The sequence below is a fragment of the Chanos chanos genome, chromosome 12 (assembly GCF_902362185.1).
Source record: "Chanos chanos chromosome 12, fChaCha1.1, whole genome shotgun sequence".
In the NCBI taxonomy this organism is placed as follows: domain Eukaryota; kingdom Metazoa; phylum Chordata; class Actinopteri; order Gonorynchiformes; family Chanidae; genus Chanos; species Chanos chanos.
Window position 1 is genome coordinate 9,948,576 of NC_044506.1, and position 21,895 is coordinate 9,970,470.

At 42.8% G+C, this 21,895-nt stretch overlaps 1 protein-coding gene across 1 annotated transcript in view; it reads right to left on the bottom strand.

Moving 5' to 3' along the window:
- Nucleotides 1–19,679, bottom strand: part of ripor2 (RHO family interacting cell polarization regulator 2) — a 38,132-nt gene extending 18,453 nt beyond the window's left edge. The window contains exons 1-2 of the mRNA XM_030789500.1: nucleotides 19,604–19,679; nucleotides 887–1,007 (exon numbers count right to left, since the gene is read on the bottom strand). Coding sequence (XP_030645360.1) covers nucleotides 887–1,007; nucleotides 19,604–19,679 — 197 coding nt within the window. The remainder of the gene's footprint in view (nucleotides 1–886; nucleotides 1,008–19,603) is intronic.
- Between the last annotated feature and the right edge of the window lie 2,216 nt (nucleotides 19,680–21,895).

Below are 21,895 nucleotides of genomic sequence, written 5' to 3' on the forward strand. Positions count from 1 at the left end.
AATCAAATAACATTGACGCAGTAAAATTCATACTCAGAGATCACAGTCCTGTAGGAATGTCCATGTGTAACTGCCTGTGTCAACACTCTTCTCTACTGTCAGTTTTAAACTATCCTATGAAGCAATCACAAGTTCTTATTATTCTGCCTCTGCTATGACAGTTATCCCCTGCCTAATAAAACAGAGCATTCCTTAGGACACGACGACAGTCCTTTTTACCGCGTAACATGTCTGAGCGAGTCACACGCGCGTGCACACACACACACACACACACACACACACACACACACACACACACACTCGCTCACACACTCGCTCACACACTCGCTCACACACTCGCTCACACACAAACAACAGGAGAATTAGAAGTTGCGCTGCCACAAATCTAGGCCAGTGCAGGGAACGAGAACACACTGTTGCCTTGAGGTCACGTTCACACTGTGCTCTGCTATGCTCGGATATCATCATGCATGCATACATACATTCTTTGATGTCATTACCACATTTGCTGTCTATATTATAAATGAGACTAGAAGCTTCAAATCATTTATTGATACATAATGCATCACTCTGGTTATTTAGACCCCCTAACAATATCCATATTAAGCAGATGGCAACATCATGTACGTGCCTGTTAATCTATGTGGATTATTTCAGTATTTCAGATTATTTTTAATCCAAGAGGATACTATGCTCTATTATAAAATGCATTTAAAAAAAAAAAAAAAAAGTCACTTATGAGGAAACACAAAGCATTCTATCAAGCGCTTAAGTAGATAGTTTTCATTTTAACGTTTTAAACAGAGTAGGTGAATAATCTCTCCGTTTTATTCATGCTGTGTTCTCTGTGCCGGGGAGCGGCGTGAGCGGGAATAAACGTCTCTACCGTGAGCGTCTCTCCTGTAGGGTGCTGAAGCCGGCGAATGACTGGCTCCTGATGATGCCATTGGGGCCTCCGGGAGAGTGGGTGCCTGCCGCCATGATCTCTGGGAAGCGGGAGGACACTCCTGCAGGGAGACAGAGAGGATTATGGGTAAGAGAGGTCACCAGTAGGGGTTTTTGAGTCTGACTATATTAGCATTGTCTTAAGGCTGGCTAAGTTCTGTGTTTATTATGTAGGGAGATGCACTGAGTATGAATGATAACGGAGGATCAGACTGACGCTCCGGTCATTGCCGTTAGCAGAGAAAAATAAGACAGTGTAACAAAAAGACCCTTCCTCTCCAAATTGCTCCCACAACTCACACAATGTAAGTGCTGTTTATGTAACAATCTGGTCAACCCTGACTGTAAATGAACAGACCTCAAAGCCCAACACCGACACACACACACACATAAAAAAAAAAAAAAAACCGTCAACCAATGACTCATTTAATCTCCTGTGAAAATGCTTTCCGAAAATAGAAATGGAGAAAGCAAACGGCCCCATACGGCGCAGATTAAAACGATTCTACAAAATGCCAGGAGCCACCTGAGCCCGGCTCATTTGAAAGAACCAAACAAGTGGGCTACCGTACATGGTCAAATCCCCCAACACAGATCAATCAAACACCTATAGATGACTTAGGTAAGGTCTCACTTTATAAGATCTCTGGTAATGTAGCTTCCTTCGCAGTCGCTCTCGCCTCTGACGCAGACTGACCACTGGCTTTAATGAGGAAGATGCTGGGAAGATCCAGCATGAGGTTAATGAAGCACTGGGATCAGTGATGCGTGGGGTGAACTCACTCAGACACAGCAGATAAGCACCAACCACATCATCTCTCGCATCAACAAGCCAGCCAATGAAAATGAGTTTTGGAGCGCTGGCTACGAGAGACGAGTTACGATGCGGTCAGTAAATCTGGACCATCCGTGGTCATGTTAGGACACAAAATGACTTTCGTTTCAGATTTTAACGGCGGGGAGGCACGTCCAGGTACTGTTACACAGTCCATTCAGACCAACGATTTCCATATAGTTCATGGGGGCTGGAAAGCCCCGTGAGATAGGGTAATTGGATACCCTACTGGGGTCACCACTCCAAGGGACATGCAAAGCGATACTCATCTCCTCAGACAGTGGCGCACGAGAACGACAAAGCTAGCCGAGAAAAACGAGACCGTGTTTTGCAGAAACAAGACAAAAGACTCTCACATGACACATGCTGGACTATTTATATACATCACATAAGCACGAGCCACTTTGAAGCTGATGTGTGGCCTACTGTACTGTATTGTTTGGCTGTTGATTAAAATGACAGGCAATTGCTGCAAACTTACTACATAAACAACTTAGAGAAAACCATATCTGTTTTTCGCTAATGAATTACCGGATTGCTCCACGTGTGCATGTGGTCACGCACAAGCTTGAAGGCAGCTAGTGTATTCTACATCCCTCCTAGCAAAGATGGTTCGCTAACTTTGTAGAGGTGTAACCATCAGAGGACTAGAGAGTGCTGACAACCTGCGACTTCATCCCATTCCACCCTCTGAACTTCAATTTGTTTAGTCTGACAGGAAAAGAATGTCTGAGATGCAGAGAGAGTATGGGGAGAGTATGCGATTGATCAAGCTAGAGCAGATTAAAAGATACCATACAATTGGACACCAGACTCTTATATTTTCAGTGCTGGCAAGAATCTAATGCAAAAGAAGTGAAATTACAAAACTCTACTGCATTCACATTCACTGACAAACCACATCATTTTGAACTCGTTTGAACCCATCAGCAAATCCATTCAAAGACAAAAGCTCGGGTTCGAAAGGACCCATTATCTTTTCAAACAAGTAAAAACATCGTTCCCACTTCAATCTCCCCAGACTAACCCAGTCCATTCACTTCAATAACACAGAGCAACACTTCGGTTCCCAGTGCCTTGCTGGGACGCTGGGCTAGAGCCATGGGATCCCTGTTGAATAAGGTTCCCACTTTTCTCCATTCAGAGCCTCTTGTTTCACTACCCAAACAGACCGAAAATGCTCTTGAGGAGCGGGACACGTCAACCCCCGATATTCTGGACAGGGCTAATTAGTATTCCGAGGACATGCAACGGTCTGGCAACCAGCCTTGGGACCCTTCCCTCAGGAGAAGAGAGGCAAAGAGAAGGAGCTTGGCCAAAAAAGTGCAGGCTTCATTAATTTGTCACCACCATCAGTGTCCATGTGCGTCAGGGCCTCACTCGGGCTGAGAGGGTGTATGGAGGGAGCATAGGGAGGGGACAGATGCTCCTCTCACATCCGCTCCCACAGCAAGGGGGGGGGGGGGGGGGGGGGTGTCAGGAGGCATGAATCAAGCAGGCAAAGCTAATCTACCCCATATAGTCATGCCACAGGGACAGCATCCTGGGAACCAGACATGCTCTTTCACTCTCTGAGTTGATCTCATGACAGACAGACAAACATACAAATATATATACACAAAGAAACTTTGAAAAACATGCGTGTAAGTGTATGTTGACTCTGACTTGTTTCTGTCTTTCTCAGTTTCTTGTTGTCCACTAATCTCTCTGAGTCTTCCGCACAAATACACGAGGAAGACTTCGTTTGGTGTGTGCACGCACACATACACACCCACCCACCCAATCTCACGGATGTAGGTCTTCAGTGGCTAATGCCGGGAGCATGTGTGAATATCATTAATTTCAGCCCACAGCGCAAGTTAACAACAGCAGGAAAAGTTTTAATGCCTGTATAAATTATGTTCCCCATAGCAACCGCGCACAATACACAGTGTGTTAAGTAAAACAACATTGCTATTATGCATCCTCCATTGAGTCATGAACCTCCAACTCTGATTTCAGCTCTGATTCCGGCTTTGGAGCCTCTTTGTATTTGCCCTCTCTCCATTAGGTAGGAGTTTTACATCCCACTCTTGAACTCTGCAGCTGTTTGACACTAAAACTATCCTTTATCGTGTGTGCTAACCCGCGAGAGCTGTCAGGTCACCACTGTTCACCATGTCAGGGCCAGTGACGTGTGACCACGTGACCATTCTGTCCTACCTTCAGTTCACACAACTGAATAAAACTTTATGGTTAATAATATTACCTTGGGATTATACCAATGGTCAACAAACAAACAAACAAACAAACAAGCAAGCAAACAAGCAAACAAATAAATTACTACTGCCTTGAGTATCGGTAACCAGAGACTTAATCCCCTGCAATTTAAACAACAAATAACTGTGAGCCTTAGAGCTAATGGACCATCCTCTAAAAATCTAAACACAGAGCTCCCCTTATGAAACTACACACACTATAAGCATCGAATGAAACAGGACTCTTCTGAGCTGCAAGGGCTTGAAAGGATATTTTGGTGTTTTGCTTACAGGTTGACAGGTAGCTTTATTTAGTATTTTAAAAAGGTTTCAGCGAGCTCTAAACTGCATGTGAGCTTCGCATCCAATCCGAGTAAGCGACACGCTAAGAAAAGGGTAGACAAAATTAATTAAAGTGACATTCCCAAGTCCAGAAGGGAAAATGATCACAAAGAAGCTGTATTATATATGCTTCTTAGCCACCGCACACAGAGGGGGAAAAAACGTGATCTGGCGAAAAAGAAATGCATAGCTCTGCATAATTAGAGAGCAGTATATAATTGTAGAACCCTGGGGGTTAAAACTGTTAGGTGAAGTTTAACTTTGATGATGGTTAGCACCGAATGCTCTTCACAGCGCACATGTAGACCGGGGGGCGGGGCGTTTGGGGGGGTAGAATCACCAAGGAAGCAAACGCTCTTCTCCAATTCGTCGCCTACCCAACGTATTGATCCCGGCTCAAGTAAAGTATACCGGATGTTGACGGAATAATGCCTACTTTTATGTTGATACCTAATTCTGAAATTAGATCCTGTGAGGATGATCGGATAAACATCACTGCCGCACATTTCCCTCTACCCCAAGCATAAATGTTCACTCATTCATTCACTCATTTTCAAAGCGGCTCATACTAATTAGGGTCGCGGGGGTACTGGAGCCTATCCCAGACTTCACTGGGCGAAAGTCAGAGAAACACCCTGGAAAAGTCGCCAGTCCATCGCAGGTCAGACACACAAATATATTCACACACACATTCATACCTAGGTGCAATTTAGAGTCTCCAATTCGCCTAACCTGCATGTCTTTGGACTGCGGGAGGAAACCGGAGCTCCCGGAGGAAATCCACGCAGACACAGGGAGAACGTGTAAACTCGACACAGAGAGGACCCTGGCCGTAAATTCCGAAAATAAAACCATATACAGATAGTAAGAACAAAGACTGACATCGTGGAACTGAACTCCTGACTTTAAACCATAGTATGTGGGTCAGATGTCTACCTTATCCTCTTATATCTCCAAATCTCAGAGCTTTTTGACATGACGTGATCAATTGCGGTCACACGACACACGATCTCGCCATCGCACTGGTGTAAACAGACAATAGTGATCTAAAACAATGCAGGTTTTGTTGTTGTTTTTGTTTGTTTATTTACACAAACACATGTCACTTGTTGTAAACTGAGAAGGAAGAGAAAACAATGTGAGTGAGAAAGTACATAGTATTTGTGTTCACTTAACAAGCCTGATATATATAGAGGCTGCTATATTTAATGAATCAGTTCACAGTGTGAACCGTCCACACAGCTCTTCTCACTCATAAAGAAAACAAAAATAATGTTTGTAATAATAAATAATGTCAACTAGACCAAGAACTACAACACCATACCATCTGATCCACTGCTTTGTGAGTGGGGAGAGCTACCTATGGACCAGGCTCTGCTCATGCATGAGTAAAAGATTGTAGGAGGATGCCTGTACCCTGAACTCTTGGTTATAATTTGAGACACAGGATTTAATGGAAAGCCACTGAAAAGTACTGACATGATGAAAAAGTTAGATGGGTTGTCACATGCAGTGTTAATAAGTACCCAAATTACATGAGATGCTGAAAGAGCTGGTCAATGTTTGAATGAAAACAAATCTCAGTTAAATCACATAAAATAAAAAAAAAATGAAAAACTCATTTCACATCAATATGCAAATCCTGAGTATAAGCTGCAGGTATATATTGCATTATTAATGAGAGAAATCTCTGTACATATAAATGTCACATATGGATATTAGAGTGGGCCTTAATTGACCACCATTTTCCTCACACATATGCAGGCTTAAGAAAACTCTGACCATGCTGAAAATGTCACTGGGCTAAGAGGACAGAACATGACAGTTCATTATTAAATGACTATGAAACACTAACCTTCTTGGTCAGAGCTTTTCCCTCAAAAAAAAAACACCCACTCCAGCACTTTCACAGTAGCCTCAAGGAGTAAAAAGGACCTTTAAAAAAAAAAGAAAAGAAAAGAAAAAAACTAGGGCAAACATAGCTAGTTAAATCCAGTTTCAGTGGACAGAGTGTTTCAGATCCACTTCAGTGTTAACCGTGTAGTTTTTTGGAGAAAGATGAGAAATATCTGGACAGAAAGGGGATTGACCATCCATGTTTAAAACTAAGGCATAGCTTACAGCTGACACAAAATAGAGGTGACGTGCGTATCTAGTGCCTTGGCACTGGGCATTATGTGGAAGACCAATATTTATAGAACACACTGAAAGGATCAGAGGGAGAAGAGAGAGAGAGAAAGGGGGGAGGGGAGGACATTCCTATATGTGCAAGAGAGTGAGCGCATGTGAGGCAGTGGGAGAACTCAGTGAGAACGCATCTGCTGGGTCCATCTGAGAACGGCAATGACTAAAATATCCATCCAGCACCACGGAATAAAGGGACATTATCTTCCTGAAGTGGCTGTATTCATGCAAATGTGATTGTTTTCTGCCTTGTCGGGGGCCATTGCTCCATTTTAACAGACTTAACAACATATCTAGCTGTAATATCTCATCGTATCTTTTTTTTTTTTTAATTTATAAAATTATTTTCTTTTGGAGAGGGTTTGAAAAGCACCTTCAATGTTTCAAATGCGAAGCAAGATAAATACTTGGCCACTACAAAGAGAGAGAGAGAGAGAATCAGCCTAAAAGTGCCCTCTGTGACCTACAATGCTTCGAGAAATAGCTGTCCTGAAATGCTAAAAACTCCACACAGGATCTGAATTTCCATATTCTCGCGAGCTACGGCAATGCAAATGCTTATTTGTCGAGCCACTGAACTCAGTTTGACTTGAATTTGGACTGACTAAATTTGGAGCTAGGCTAAAACCCCCATTCATTCAGCAGTAAAACATGCCATGCACATAAACCCCCGCCCCGTTTCGCCTCTTGCTACTCCACTTTGAAGTACAGGAAATTAACGGTATTAATTACTCAAGCAGGGACTCACACCAGCACCATGTTTTAGGACAGGACAAGGCAGGTAAAGCTTTAATATGATTTTACGGCTGAAGCAACGGTTGGGTTTGTTTGGGCAGGAATCAGCTGTGGGAGAGAAACAGATCGCCGGGGTCAGCTCCACTCGCTCAGCCGGACATAAATGGAACATCTGTCTTTTCCGTGAGAAGAAAACCTGCCAGCAATATCACCTGGGCAGTAGCTGTTCAGAGCTGAAACTTTGTGCATGTGGTTTGGTTACATTTATGAGATTTTTTGAGAGAACGGAAATGGAAAATTCTGGAGGACAGAAAAGCTCCCTGAATGGGTGCTGACAGTGGCTCTCAGGTTACAAAGGAGGTTAAGACAGAACTTCGCATACACTTTTTTCACATTTCAAACGTGAATAGACAAGTAAACAAAAAGATAATAACTAGTTGAGAGATACGGAAAGTCATTCCGTTCTTTATTTTATCCTGAAATCCATCTAAAAGTGAGTCTTACATCAAATCTCACTTAAATTGACGACCATACGTTATTCTTAGTCACGCAATACATAATCGTATACATGCAGATTACTAGTCCCCCCCAGAGTTTAAAGCAGTTGGAGTTGCCTTTCATTGTCTGCATTGCCTCTGGCCTACACAGAATGACGCGCTCTTACCATCACTGGGTCCTCATCCAGCTGCCACACTGCAGCTGTGTGTCACTCTCCCTAGAGGCAAACGAGGCAATGTCACTCTAAATGCCACGGTCATAAAACGTTTCTTCAAAAACAAATTAAATTATTCACTTTAGTCGTAAGATATCTATGGAAAATGTGTCAGTTAAAAAAAGAAATCCAAACAAGACGGCATCGTCGTTTCTTCTCCGCTGAGGCAATCAGTGTTTAGATGAAAAAAAAAATCATGTGAACCAATCATCCACCTGCAAAGCTGTTCACCACTGAGAAAAACAAAAACAGCAGCTTATCAGATTATGTCTGTACAGCGCCTAAGTCACTGTGATGATTTTGATGATTTCTGTTGAAAGCTTATGACATCAAAACCGAAAAAGGTTAAAAGCAGGCAGAGTGGCTCTCTGTGTGTGTTTATGTGAGTGTGTGTGTGTGTGTGTGTGAGTGTGGGGAGTACATGCCACTGGGGGTGCAGTTGTACACCGCTGGATCCAAATGGACTGTTAATCAGGGGGATTATGGGAAAGCCCCCTACAGAGCAATGCTAAAAACACAGATCATCTGTTTAGAGAGAGGGGGTGAGGGAGAGAGAGAGAGAAAGGAGAGATGGTGAAAGAGGGAGAGAGAGAGAGAGAAAGAGACCTCAAGCTGGCCCACAGCTACACAGTCCAACACCTGCTACATCACCACTGGGAGCCCAAATGATTATCTGTACAACCGCACACACAGTTGATACTGGTGCTCCATCTCCAAATAACACACTGTGGGCCACAGTTCAAAACATGGAACACCCTGTTAAAAGCAAATTATCAAGCATTGTGTACATGTGTGATGTGTGTTTGAGTGTGTGCATGCATACGTAATGGATGTTTAGACACTGGTAAAGTACAACCGGGGGGAAACAGGGATAAACGCATCCGTGAAGCCAAAAGCCATGGGTCTTTTGAGATCAATAAAAACATAGAACTCCATGACAGAAAGAGTTTTACAGTGCCAGCAGCTGTCTGAGTACAGAAGATGCTTTGAATACAGTCACGATCCCATATCCTATAGATATCCCACTGTTGTGATTTTCTGTTGAAATACGGACGCCCTCATCATCACTGCTATGACGTACAGCCGAACGCTGTTCTCTCATTCAGTCAAAGGACATGCAAGGATAAAGAGACCATCAGTTTGCCTCTCATCCCTCAGTCTCTCTCTGCCTCTTCAGTTCACAGCAGTCCTTCAGGACAATTTCAGATATCTTTCAGTGTCTTCATTCTACTTTACCAGAAAATACACCCCCCACTCAGCCCTGAGGGCCAAGCTCTCCGGGCGGGATGTGTCAGAACAAGACAGCCAGAGTGGAGGGCAATCTTTAAACAGAGATAACCCTGACAGAGTAACATCATTAATCAAGTTGAGTCACACTATGAGCGGTGGCTTATGGTATGGCAAAGCAAAAAACACAGCTGTATGGTGTCGAGGAAGAAGGGGGAAAAAAAACACATTGCAAGCTCTAACCTTGAGTAGAAGTTGTGAAAGGAATGGTAATGTTACTGGTCTGTCATTGCATGCCAGTGGGCAGATTCATTCACACTAAGAGCAGAGAGGTGAGGTCAAAGAATCAACACTTCTCTGAAAGGGATAACATTGTTGGCCTCCATGAATGAAACACGCCTTTGTTTAATGACTATCAGCTGTAAAAACTTAAGGACTTTCTTTCTAAGAAAAAAAAAAACTAGACAAGGCCATCACTGGGAATCACAGTCACACAGGCCATTCCCAGTAAGAGTGTAAGCCAGTCAGGTCTTACCAAACCACATGAGCTTCTCAGACACTCAGTTTTAACAGACAAAACTATATGTTTCTTTCAAGCCTTCCCAAGTATCTGAATTATAGGTACAGTGCTTGCCTTTCTCAAATGTCTGCATTCTCAATTCAAACTAATGACAGATTAGAAAAGACAGAGCTGATCATTATCCAGTGCAAATCTCGCGGACTGACCTAGCTCTTATCCAAGACTAAGAGTGATGTCATACTTTATAATGCTCCATTGTATCAAAAGAGTCATGTTGTGTTGTATTCAGAAAGAAAACAAAACATCATTGGCTGACTCCATTCAGTCCTACTCACTAGTTCAGCAGACTTCGATAAAACTGATTATCTTTTAAATTTCCTCTCAGAAATGTCAAACGGGGAACAACTAAGAGAATTTACTCTACCACGTTTCATGACATTTCTGAAAAAAAAAAAATCAGATAGAGTTGGAATGCCAGGAAAGGAGGAGTTACGGGGGACGAAGGAGTGAACAGATAAAGAATGAACAGGAGCAAAGGAAAAGGGAGTGAACGAATGAAAAGTGGGTGAAAAAAGGAGAGAGAGAGAGAGAGAGAGAGAGAGAGCAAGCTGGAAAGGGGATATTTGTCTCTAGTTATGGTCATATTGGTGGCTTTAGGCCTTGGCATTCTGTCTTACCCCCCACTAAACCAAAGCTTTCCCAGCAAAAGCCATATAAACAACACTGCACTGGCAATGGGGAAAAGCATTTGCAAGTAACCATATCTAAGAAAACCTTTCTTCCCCAGAAAGAACCTTGAAAGAGTATGCCCCACCTGCATCTGTGGGGGAATAATGATATAGTTTGGGCGTCTTGCTGTGCCGTTACATAACTTTTTACCAAATGCACGAGATCAGTAGTTATACTTCATAATCTTATTGGCAAAAAAAAATTTAGTCATGTTTCATGATGAATTTATCCGTCAACAATCTTGTTCCTCAAACAATAAACTTCAAGAACACCGACAAATCCATTCTCAACAAAACAGCGAAACCTTATGGGAGATTCACTATTATCAGTGACTCTCTCTCATAAGACTTTCTCAAGTGCGTCAAATAGGGTGTGCCTTCTTCCAGCTAAGTAGGGCTACATTAACCTAACTCATCAATCCAGTCCTCCCCTCTGGACTTCACAGCAATATTTCGCCTCGTCTCTACTATCACCACAACGCTTCCCATGTCAGCACAAGTGGCTTTGTCATGGTAATGTTGAATAATCAAGACGAAACTAATTTGGTCAGTCAGTGATTAACGATGAAAGCGGCGAACCCAAATTATGTTTAGTGGTACTGGTGACTGCAAAAAGACAGTGCAGTTGTTTTGCAATTTGGGAACCAAATTTGTCAAGACTTTTGAAGGGAAATGAGTGTAAAGAAAACAGTAGTGTTTTGGTGGGAGATCTCATATCCCCTCGAAAAATCTCGAAAAATGCTTTTAAATGGGCACATAACTTGGAACGCAATTTACTTTAAGACACCGTTCATACGGTGAGAAAGTTTTTTGAGAATTATCTGATCCACTAAAATTTGGGAAAATGGAACGTCACGTAACTAAAATAACTGTCCTATTCTCATGACTCATATTACACAAAAATGAGTGAAATCTATTCAGTTTTCCTGAGCAAGGCAAGGTCTCTGAGCATTTTCAGCAGGTATTGGAGACAAACTTTTATGTTGTGCATTAAATTCGTTGGTCATCAGATTTCGAGGCAATACTCACCGTTGATAAACTTATTCGAAGTGAATCCTATTTACTTGAACTGCGCTCCCTCATCCATGCGAAACAAAAAAAACACAAAACGGCTCCCAGTTCCCAGTTTTCGAAACAAAGCCTGGAAATAATCGATTTCATTCAATAGTTCTGGAGCTCGTGCGATAAATTACAAAAATGGGCGCTTTTGCGTCGCGATATTTTCAGGTGATACAATCCTTGCCGACAACGTCTTATCAAAAATCATGTGTATACCAGTTTAGAAATATAGAACTCCCTCTGAGGAACAGCGAACCAATCAACAATCATAGCTGTAATAGTAGGCTGAGACCGCTCCTCCTTAGGGGCAGCGAAATATGCCGCCCACTTTTTTAAAGCGTTGTTCCATTCTCGTGGATGTTCACTCGAATGATATTTTCACATGAAAACACCGGGTATTACGCTGTGTGCTCGTACACTCGTCACCATTTTCACTGCCGCCTCAGTACTGATTGTATGTTTGGGCGGCATATGCAAATCATAAAGGCTATTCGATATATGAATAGCCCCTCAGTTGTTTAAAGCCAGATTCAGTTACGTACAGACCGTCCTCTGTACTGATGGAGCTATAATTAATTTCAGTGCGACGCATTCTGTTTTTGAAGTGCTCGAAACACAGGAGCACATTATTATTATTATTTTTATCAATAATCTTAAGGCTTTATAGAAAATCAAATTCTAAAGTTGACCATGAAAATTGCTACATTAATCAAAGAAATAATGTTGTAAAAATATGCACCAATGAACCACTTGATGACGTATTAAATTGCTCCTGCGTTGGCTGCTCTCTTTTGTTTCAAAGACTGACTTGACATAAATCTATTGGTACCAATGGAACTGACCTCTTTAACATGCTATGCTGTTCCACCATGTCTTGTTAATGTAATTTGTTTGAAACCGAGGCCTGTTTGGCAGAAAATGTGCTGTCTGATACAATCAGCCAGGCCTTCTCAACCACAAATGGAGGAATTGTATAATCAAGTGACTTACTCACTATAGACTTTGTAAATGCGATACAGGGAACAATATTTTAAGCACATTTCACATGTGTAATAGCCTTTGAAAATGTATAGCTCTGCAGTGTACAGCTCTGTTTCTTGAGATAAGAATGAGTAAGAGGGTTACAAGGGGTTAGTGAATAGAATGAATAGCACACACACACACTTATGCTTGCTGTGGTTAAGGAAAAGTCCTACTCACAGACATTTTTTCAGGACGGAGAAATCAGAGCAACCACATGAAACATTGAACACCTGACTACTCTATTACATTATAACAGCCCCCCCCCCCCCCAAAAAAAACACACACATACACATACACACGCACACATGCACCAAATCTGACTCACAAATACTATCATCAGTACCCTGTTTCTTTTAATGAGCTCACTGTGGTTAAAGCGACTGACTAAGGCACAAAACTATATCTTACTGTCTATGAGTACCATGCGACTGAATGTAGCCAGACAGCCTGTTGCAGTGAGACAGAAGCACCTCCACACATCTCCTCTCAGCTGCTCTAAAGCTCATCCTGTAATTATGGCTGTCATCAACAGCCCCGACCAGGCAGCTATATTTACTGGAGCACCACTCAAACAGACGCCACGCTTAAAGGAGCCACCGGTATCCCATGCAGAACAAACCCTCGGCTAACACCTTCATCATCCCCCTACTGATCTGGGTTTAAAATTCTCAATTACTGTCTTTAAATTAGACGCGGGCTAAAACCTTAAATCTGACCTCCGATCAGATCCCGATAATAACTGAAGCCTTAACACGGTCCCAAGGGGAGAAAGCAGAAGCCATCTCTTTGTGAGGTCTTCTGTTTGGCAGGGTTATCGGATACAGAAAACCCAGATGGAAGGGTCACTGAACAGGACTGACCGAGTAGTCTGTGTTGGCTGTTACCTTAGAGCACTGACCGTTTTCTTGTCCCTGCTTTCTTAGCTACCCTTAGCCTGTGGGGTTTCTTTTTCTGACATAATGTAGCATGTAATGGCCTCTCTTGCCCAGGACGAATAAAACGCGGAGCAGGATTTGTCCACACGCGTCCACCGTAACATCAAACATGCTCTTGGGGTTAATTTCACAGAAGAGGGTTACTAGGAAATACCCTGTGATGCCCCGGGGCCAAGAGGTTAAGGGGATGGGAGGGGACAGGCACAGCTGAGGACTAGCGTCCGTCATTGCTCGAATACGTGGCTGTGTGTGTCTGTACAATGTGTGAGGTACAAACTATCAGTGGGAAAGCTGTGTTGTTGTATAGCGCAGGAGTAAGGATTATCAGAGCCTAATTCCTGTACATGCACCCCTGCACATATACATATATATACATACATACAAACATACATCCATACATACACATACATACATACATACACATATGTGTACAGACGCACATTCTTTCTGACACACCCTTGCCCCTTGGTGTCACAAACTAATTCCCCCATGCGACCTTAGCACCTTACCACATACCCTCTGCTGAAGTGTATGTGTGTGAGAGAGAGAGATAGAGAGAGAGAAAGAGAGAGAGAGAGAGGGAGAGAGAGAGAGAGAGAGAGAGAGAGAGAGAGAGAGTGGGGACTTATTGTCTACACTATCCCTTAAAACTACCTAACCACAAGAGTATGTATATTTTCACTGGCTGAGGGAGTTAAGAAGCAAGACAGTCATTCAGCATTCAGGACAGATTATAGGCTGTCATGCCCTATGGCTCGTCTCCTCTCTTTGGTCTTAATGACAGGCTCCACAGCAGGTAACAGCCACCCACTCCACACAGCTGTCTGTAGACAGAAAAAAGAGAGAGAGAGAGAGAGAGAGAGAGGGAGAGAGAGAGAGAGGGAGAGAGAGAGAAAAACTGCCTGCCTCCCAGGTGTTCCGAATAAGCTCACTGGTGTGCAAATTCTAACCTGCTTTTATGCTGATCTAGAATCAGTTTAGGACAAAAATGAGGAAAATTGCTTTTGAAAAACGGTGCTAAAAACAATGACGGTTGTATGAATGACTTCGTATTGTTAGAGCTTCCACGTTTGTTTTCTGTGCTACACGACACTTGCCTGACTGGTTCATCTCTAGTCCTAAGGGGCTTTGGTTCACGTGAAAAAGCTGCATCACTGAGACTGTCAACAGCCTGTTTCACCCCTTCACATCGTCTCTTTTCTGTCAATGCTCAGTGAGAAAAATAAACAACATGTCGTGTAAGCAGAGTGTTCTGCTCATTTGGGCTAAAGTAGGTCAATGGATGCTGCCGTTACGAGGCAAAAGAGACACAAGTACAGTGACTGAACACAAAGCCTAAACATTACTGACCCCTCTGCAAATAACAGCTGCATCTGTAAAGTACGTCGTTTTTGTTTGTTTGTTTGTTTTTTTTAAAACTGTAATCAGTCATTTATCATATCCTGTCGTGCTGGTGGAAGTCAGAAGAAGAGCAGAGTTAGATTCAGAGCTGGTCTCTGTACTCTCTTTATCATCCGAGTCGGGAAGAGCGTGCTCTCTATGCCCTACAACTGTGTGGCTTGAGTTGACGTGACCAGGTCAAAGCCTCCGCCTTTCCCTCTGACACACACTTGCCCCTCGGTGTCTCAAACTAACCCACACTGACCTTAGCACACCCCCCTCCAGAGAGATCCCCTCTAACCAATGTCTTATCTACACATGCATGCACAGACACGCGTACACACGCGCACACAAACACACACACACACACACACACACACACACACACACACACACACACACACAGACACACACACACACACACAACAAAGCAGTGCAAAAGCTGAATTACGTCAGCAATAAAGCAGCAGCATGTCATTTAGAGTTTATCTTTTTCAACTTCAAACACAGTCAGACACTCCTCAGACATTAGCTTCCTGATAGAATCTAGCTGGAATAATTACCGAACCGGCTGCATACGATTATCTTCACTAATTTTAATCACTGACTCTGACATTACATAATCTCTCGGTGACAATGACAAAGCCTTTGGATACTGGGTGCTACTTGTACCCCTAACAGAGTCATAATTGTCCAGATTTGTTGACGCAGAAGCCCTGGTAACGCAGTTATTCTTCAGGAGTATTGAATGTTATGTGCTTTCTGATGACTGGGCACATCGTGCTTCACCATGTGAGTCCATCACAGTTCAGAGCCGATAGAAAAAAAAAAAAAAAATCAGACATCATCTCTTCTGCCATGCCATTAAAACCAAACCCCGCCGATATATCACGGCTCCAACCCTCCCCAGCCGTATCAGCCATAAATCATTGGGGGGGGGGGGGGGGTTGCCGGTCTGAAATCAAATGCTACGAGCGCTGCCCCAGCCCCCCGAGAGAATTCTATTCCAATGGCCTCAGCACCCCAGAGCGAGGCAAGTCTAGACAAGAAGAGGCAGAATAAATGGGTTTGTGAAATCCGACCCTGCTTTTGCTTTTTTTTTTTTTTTTTTTTGCATGGTTGCATCTACCATGACTCCCCCCAGCTGGATCTTTGCTTGGGTCAGTCCAGTCAGACAGAGCCCTGTTCTGAGTCTGAGCGTGGCTGAATGGAGAACCACTGTGAAATTGTCCCGTCTGCCACCTAACAACCTGATCCAGGCATTGTGTCACCCAAAGAGCACGGCGGAGTCCCACCGAGAGACTTTCTGAGGATCGATCTGCGGGCAGGTGCACCCCCTGCTTACCCCGAGCATGGCTTATTGTCTTCCCGTGATTACTGAGTGCTGTGGCATTTCGATGGAGGAAGGGGAACACTTGGAAAGTGGGACCATGATTCAATCAGGCCAAACTGACACTGAGAAACACACACCAGTGTGGATTACATCAAGTGAAGCTATACAAGCAAGTCAGTCCCTCCACAATTCCAGTATTTGATGACACTCACTTTCATACATCCTTTTTGCTTAATATTACTTTTATATAAAGTTAAAGTGTTCATGAATCTAATTTAAACTGTTAACTAATGTAACTGAGGAGGATGGGCTCCCCCTTCTGAGTATTGGTTCATCCCCATCTCAGGCTAAGGTCTAAGTCTAGAGGAACGTTTCTTCCTTTCTCAGTCTTAGGGAGTTTTTGCTTGCCATTGTCACCCTGGGCTTGCTAACTGGGGGTATCAGATCTATTTTTCCTGAAAGACTGCTTGGTGGCAACGTCCATTGTGAAAACGTTATACAAATAAAATTGAATTGAACTGTATTAAAAAGCCAGAGGGCTCCTGAGGATAAAACACAATGATTGACACCAACAGAATAGTCACAGGCAGTTATGAATTAAGGTGCATTCTTCAGCTGTGAGTGTTTGGCAATGCTTCTCTTCCTCCATCTATGAAAAGTTGGCTTTCATAAACTGTAACCGTGGAAATACACGAAACAGTAACTATTCATGCCAAAGCTTGCAGCAGTGTACCAACATATATTGTTTTGAATGTAATCTTGCCCTCAGGAGGTATCATGTGGCATATACAGGGATCTGAAGTAATGAGAGACATTTTAAAACACTGAGTGGCACTTTAATAGGGGATTTCACAAAACTTTTCTTCAGCTGAACTAGCATTTTGAGACTCATGGTCAATGTGACCCACTTTCCCGGTTTATTTACCGAGCGTGCGGTCCGTCTCTTGTCGCTCTCAAATCGGCACTCCGGCTGTGGCCCCCGCCGGGCAAGCGAACAGACTTCCCACTTTACTCTATGAACCACAGGCAGTCACATGCAAACGGCTCTTTGAATAACTTATGAATCGCGCGTGAAAAAGAGTCAAAAGACTCCATTGTGTGTATTTTTAACACAATAAAGTTGCCTTTTCATCCCTTCTGGTTTTTCTTTTTTTTTTGGTCTGAATCAGGTTAATGAGAAAAAAGAAAAAGTTTTGAGGACTGTGGGTGAACTCTTAAAAGTTCACAGGGGTTTGAGCTGTGTGAAAAGAGCCATAGGGGTTTTACTGGAGGCTGTGTGTATCTGGAGCAGCGAGGAGCATGGCATAGGCCTGCTCCTCAGGCATGCAGAGGAGGCTGAAACTGCACGGGAGACCCTCCCCCCGAGAAGGCCCCAGGCCAAACCTGTCTGGTGTGTCAGATACACTATACTGTCTCTGGATACATACACCCACGTCTGAACCTCGGCACCTGATGTTTCAAACAATATGTTCATCTTTGCATCAGGCCGTCAGTGAGCCCTCGTAACTTTAGGTGACATCATGCATCATGTTAGACTGAACACATAATACCCCCCCTGCCCCCCACCCCCTCGTTCCTTCTCTATGTGTTACTGTTTCAGTGCATTTCTCAGTGTCTGTACCAAGTAAATGAAGCCGATTTTAACAAAAGATAGAGCATTCGCTTTAGATGTTTCATTAACCCAGACTTTACCAAATCTCCATGCATTACATACGTCGGTAAACATCAGAGGCTCTGAGGTACCAGCGAGAAGAGAAAACGTCTGTCACCTTTTGGCAGACATACAGTCAGCGTCCAGACACACTCTCTACTTTATATCGCTTAGCTCTGACATTTTTGCAGCTGCAGGCCTCAGGAGGGGAAGTGCCACCTAAGCCATAATTTACTGCAGCTCACAAATATGACTGAATGAAATACATCTGCTCAGAGGTTTCTATAATGCTCTCTCTCTCTCTCTCTCTCTCTCTCTCTCTCTCTCTCTCTCTACCTTTTCTCTTTCTAGAAAATGTTGTGAGGCAGGGTGTTGAGTTCAGACATACTCTAGATGACAGGATACAACCTTGACAAACCCAAACATTATCTTAACCTAGCAACAGGAAAGGATCTTTAATTTTAACATGGTTGTCAGATTCTGTGGTTTAAAGGGAAGGATTGATGTGGCAATGTATAAATGTCAGTTTCAAAACTCTTGTTCCTCCTCAAGTACAGGAGACCGTAGCGCCAATGTCAAAGGGTGGGACTAACCCAAACACAAAGCTGAAATGACTGTTATAAAATGAAATGCAACAATCTCGACTCGATGCTGATTTAAAATCCAGGTTCTTTAAAGATTAAGATTAAAAAACAGGAAAATGGTGATAATGTTTTGAGATTAATTCCCTAAATTATCCCACATAGAGATTTTGTATGCTGACTAAAAGGATCTATTGTCCTTGAGACTGCACTGACTGGTTATCAGTGTTGTGGACTGTGAACAGAAGTACATTTGGAACATGGTGTCTTTCTCCTGGTCACATTTCAGTGCAGTGCATTCACGCTGATGGAAACACCGAACATTTTGGTCATTTACTCATATGAGTCGTCTGAAACATAGAAGGCTTTCTACAATATATTTCATGCAGGACATCACATTATAACAGAAGTAGCAGTAGCATATTGTTATGTAAAACTTCCTAATGTGGTTTTCACCAGGGTCAGCCTTAATTTGCATAGAATTAGTTTTCACTTAAATACTTGTTCCAGATTAGAGGAAAAATGAGTTACTAAAATAATTTTTGCCATCTGTCAGGATACGTATACTGGTCTTAAATTGAAATATGAGCCATACTAAAAACATTATTTCATTTCCAGAGTTTTGTGGTTTTGCTTAAATTAAATTCAGTGGATGTTTTACTTGTCTTGACCCGTAAACAAGACGGTGAAATTAAATTATTCCATTGCCCAGCAGAATGATACAGCGGAATGTCCACTACTGTATTTCTACATGTCTTCATCAGCTGTTACACAAGCACACCCACTCAATGCAACCTGCTCACAGATAATAGCCAAGCATCAATAAACCAAAACTGGGATCTATGGATGGATACAGCAAAAAGAAAGGCATGAAAAGAAGGACAAATCAAACTTGCAAACAGCCGAAAAGAATGTTAAAACATAGGCCAGCCACAGGTGATTTTATATACATACTCACACACACACACACACATACACACAGGCAAATCTAAGATCATTCGTGAATTCTAATGCTTCATCCCAACAAACATAAACTAAACTCGCGGAGACTTAAAACTGATATCAGTCATTTAAAAACTCAACACTGGAACTTGGCCTAAACATCTCCTTCCTCACCTCCCCTTCTCATTCTCTTTACTCACTCAGAATCCCATCACGACCCCTTGACCACCTTACCGTCATAGAAGACATCTTCTGCTTCTTCCCGCATCAGTTCATTTAGGTCATCTTCAGTGATGTCGCACATGGTCATACTCTCTCTCTCTCTCTCTCTCTCCTTCTTTTTCTCTGGGTTTTTTTTTCTGCCTTTGGTAAGGCAGCGTTTCTGAGCGAGTGATTCTACTGTAAAATTAAATCAGTGTTTGGCCGTTCTCTTCCTCCGGGCGATGCACAGCTCTCTCTCTCTCTCTCTCTCTCTCTCTCTCTCTCAGCTCTAGCCTGAGCAGACAGTCAGAAACTGCACTGTGCTTCTGCTCACTGCACGAGAGCAGTTTGTGAGTGTGTGTGTGTGTGTGTGTGGGAGCTTTCACCACCCGGGCCGGGTTTCATCCACAGAGTGATTTCATAATCTCCTGTTTAAGTGTTGTTTTGTGAATGATGAAGCGTGCACTCTGTTGTATGTGTTTGTGAGGGCTGTGCGACTGTGCTGGTGTGTGTGTGTGTGTGTGTGTGTGTGTTTATGAGGGTGTGTGTATGTGGTAAATGTGGAGAGTGTGGTGTGTCATGAGAGGGGCAAGCTGAAGGATTTGAGAGTCTGTTCAACTCTGTGTGACAAATGGGCTAAATTAGCATGTTTTTTTTCACCAGCAGCAGAAAGAGATGTTGAGAGTGCATGTGTTTATTGGGTCTTCAAATTTAATAGGATAAGATTTTTCTCTCCTCTGTGGTGAGGCCTAATCACAGCCTGTGTGCCCTTCCCACACTGCCACTGACTAAACAGGTGATGTTCTCAGTGGTCTGTCGTTAAACGGCTACAGACATGAATGAAAACCAGATGTCAGTTACACAAGCTTTCCAAGGCAAGTTTGCTCAGAGTTTAACGGTTTGTATCATTGGGCACGGTTAGCCCTCAGGAAGTTCTCTCGCAAAAACGCTTCAACAAGTGATAAGCACCTAAATCCACGGCCCTCCACTGAATCCATTTAGTCCAGTCCCTTTGTGTCTCAAACATCCATTGCGTCATGTACTGTAAAATGAAATGGCTCGCTCCAGTGAGACGCACAGAAATAGAAACTAGGCTGCAGTGGGTTGATTTAACTTGCACTTTCCTTATGCTTCCAATTTTTATTTTTTTTTTGTACACCTCCTGTTGAAGCCCACTGGAATAGACCTGAAGACAATTTCATTAAGGCCCGTTCAGACAGCCATCGAGTTATAACAGCTATTACGAGCTTCAGTCCTTTCTTTAAAAACATGCTCCAAATAGGGAACGAAAATAAATCTGGTCTCAGCTGACACATGTCCAAGAAACTTGTTGAGATACGGAGAGACTTCAATGTACGTGGCAATTTAGGTAACTTATAAGTAGTAGACCAAATGCAACAGCATGTCAACCAGTTGTGTAAGATGAATATATATCTGTGTGTGTTTGTGTGTATATATATATATATGTATATGTATATATGTATATATATATATTTGTATATGTATATATGTATAGATATATACATATACACACAAACACATACATACATATACAGATACATATACATACATATACACACACACACACACACATAAATATATCAACACAGTGAAATGTAAAGCATCACTTTGTGAGATAGCTTTCACCTTAAACGCAGTATTCGTCTTCCAGTGATGCACACAGGAAAAACTCCCTATACACCACTTCTCTCTATAGTTGGTGCGTGGTGCATATATCTGTGTCCGTAACAGGCCACATGAGGTATACTGACCCTTGGCCCTGAGACTGAGGGACATGGGAGGAGCGTTTCAGGTCTGTTCTCATGAATAATGAAATACAGGAGAGAAACAGGAGCCCTCGAGGCAGCCGGGGGGAACCACACCGCAGTAACCAAGGCCAATTAAACTAATACCGAGGCGGCCACCCAATGAGAAATCTAAGGGAAAATCTCGATTCACAAGCAGACCGCGTTCACATATGTATGAAAAGCCAGAAATCTCAGCCTACTGTAAATACCGGATACGATGTGAAAAAGGATTCACCCCGTTTCGACGTGTGTACCGGTAATAAAGAGGCCGTCAGTTGAATCTGTTGAGAATCGGCAGCTGTTGTTGGCAAAGGGATATTGTTAATGTTGTGAATCCTATCAGAAGAAAAAAGAAAAAAAAAAAAAAAACAACTCATGGCTTTTCAGACACAATCAACACAAAAACAAGCTTCTCCACTGTCCCCTGTGCTTTGGCAGAGGCCATAATTATGAGAACCATTAGTCATGCCGCTGAGAGTAAGAAGCACAAACAAACAACACACACACACACACTCTT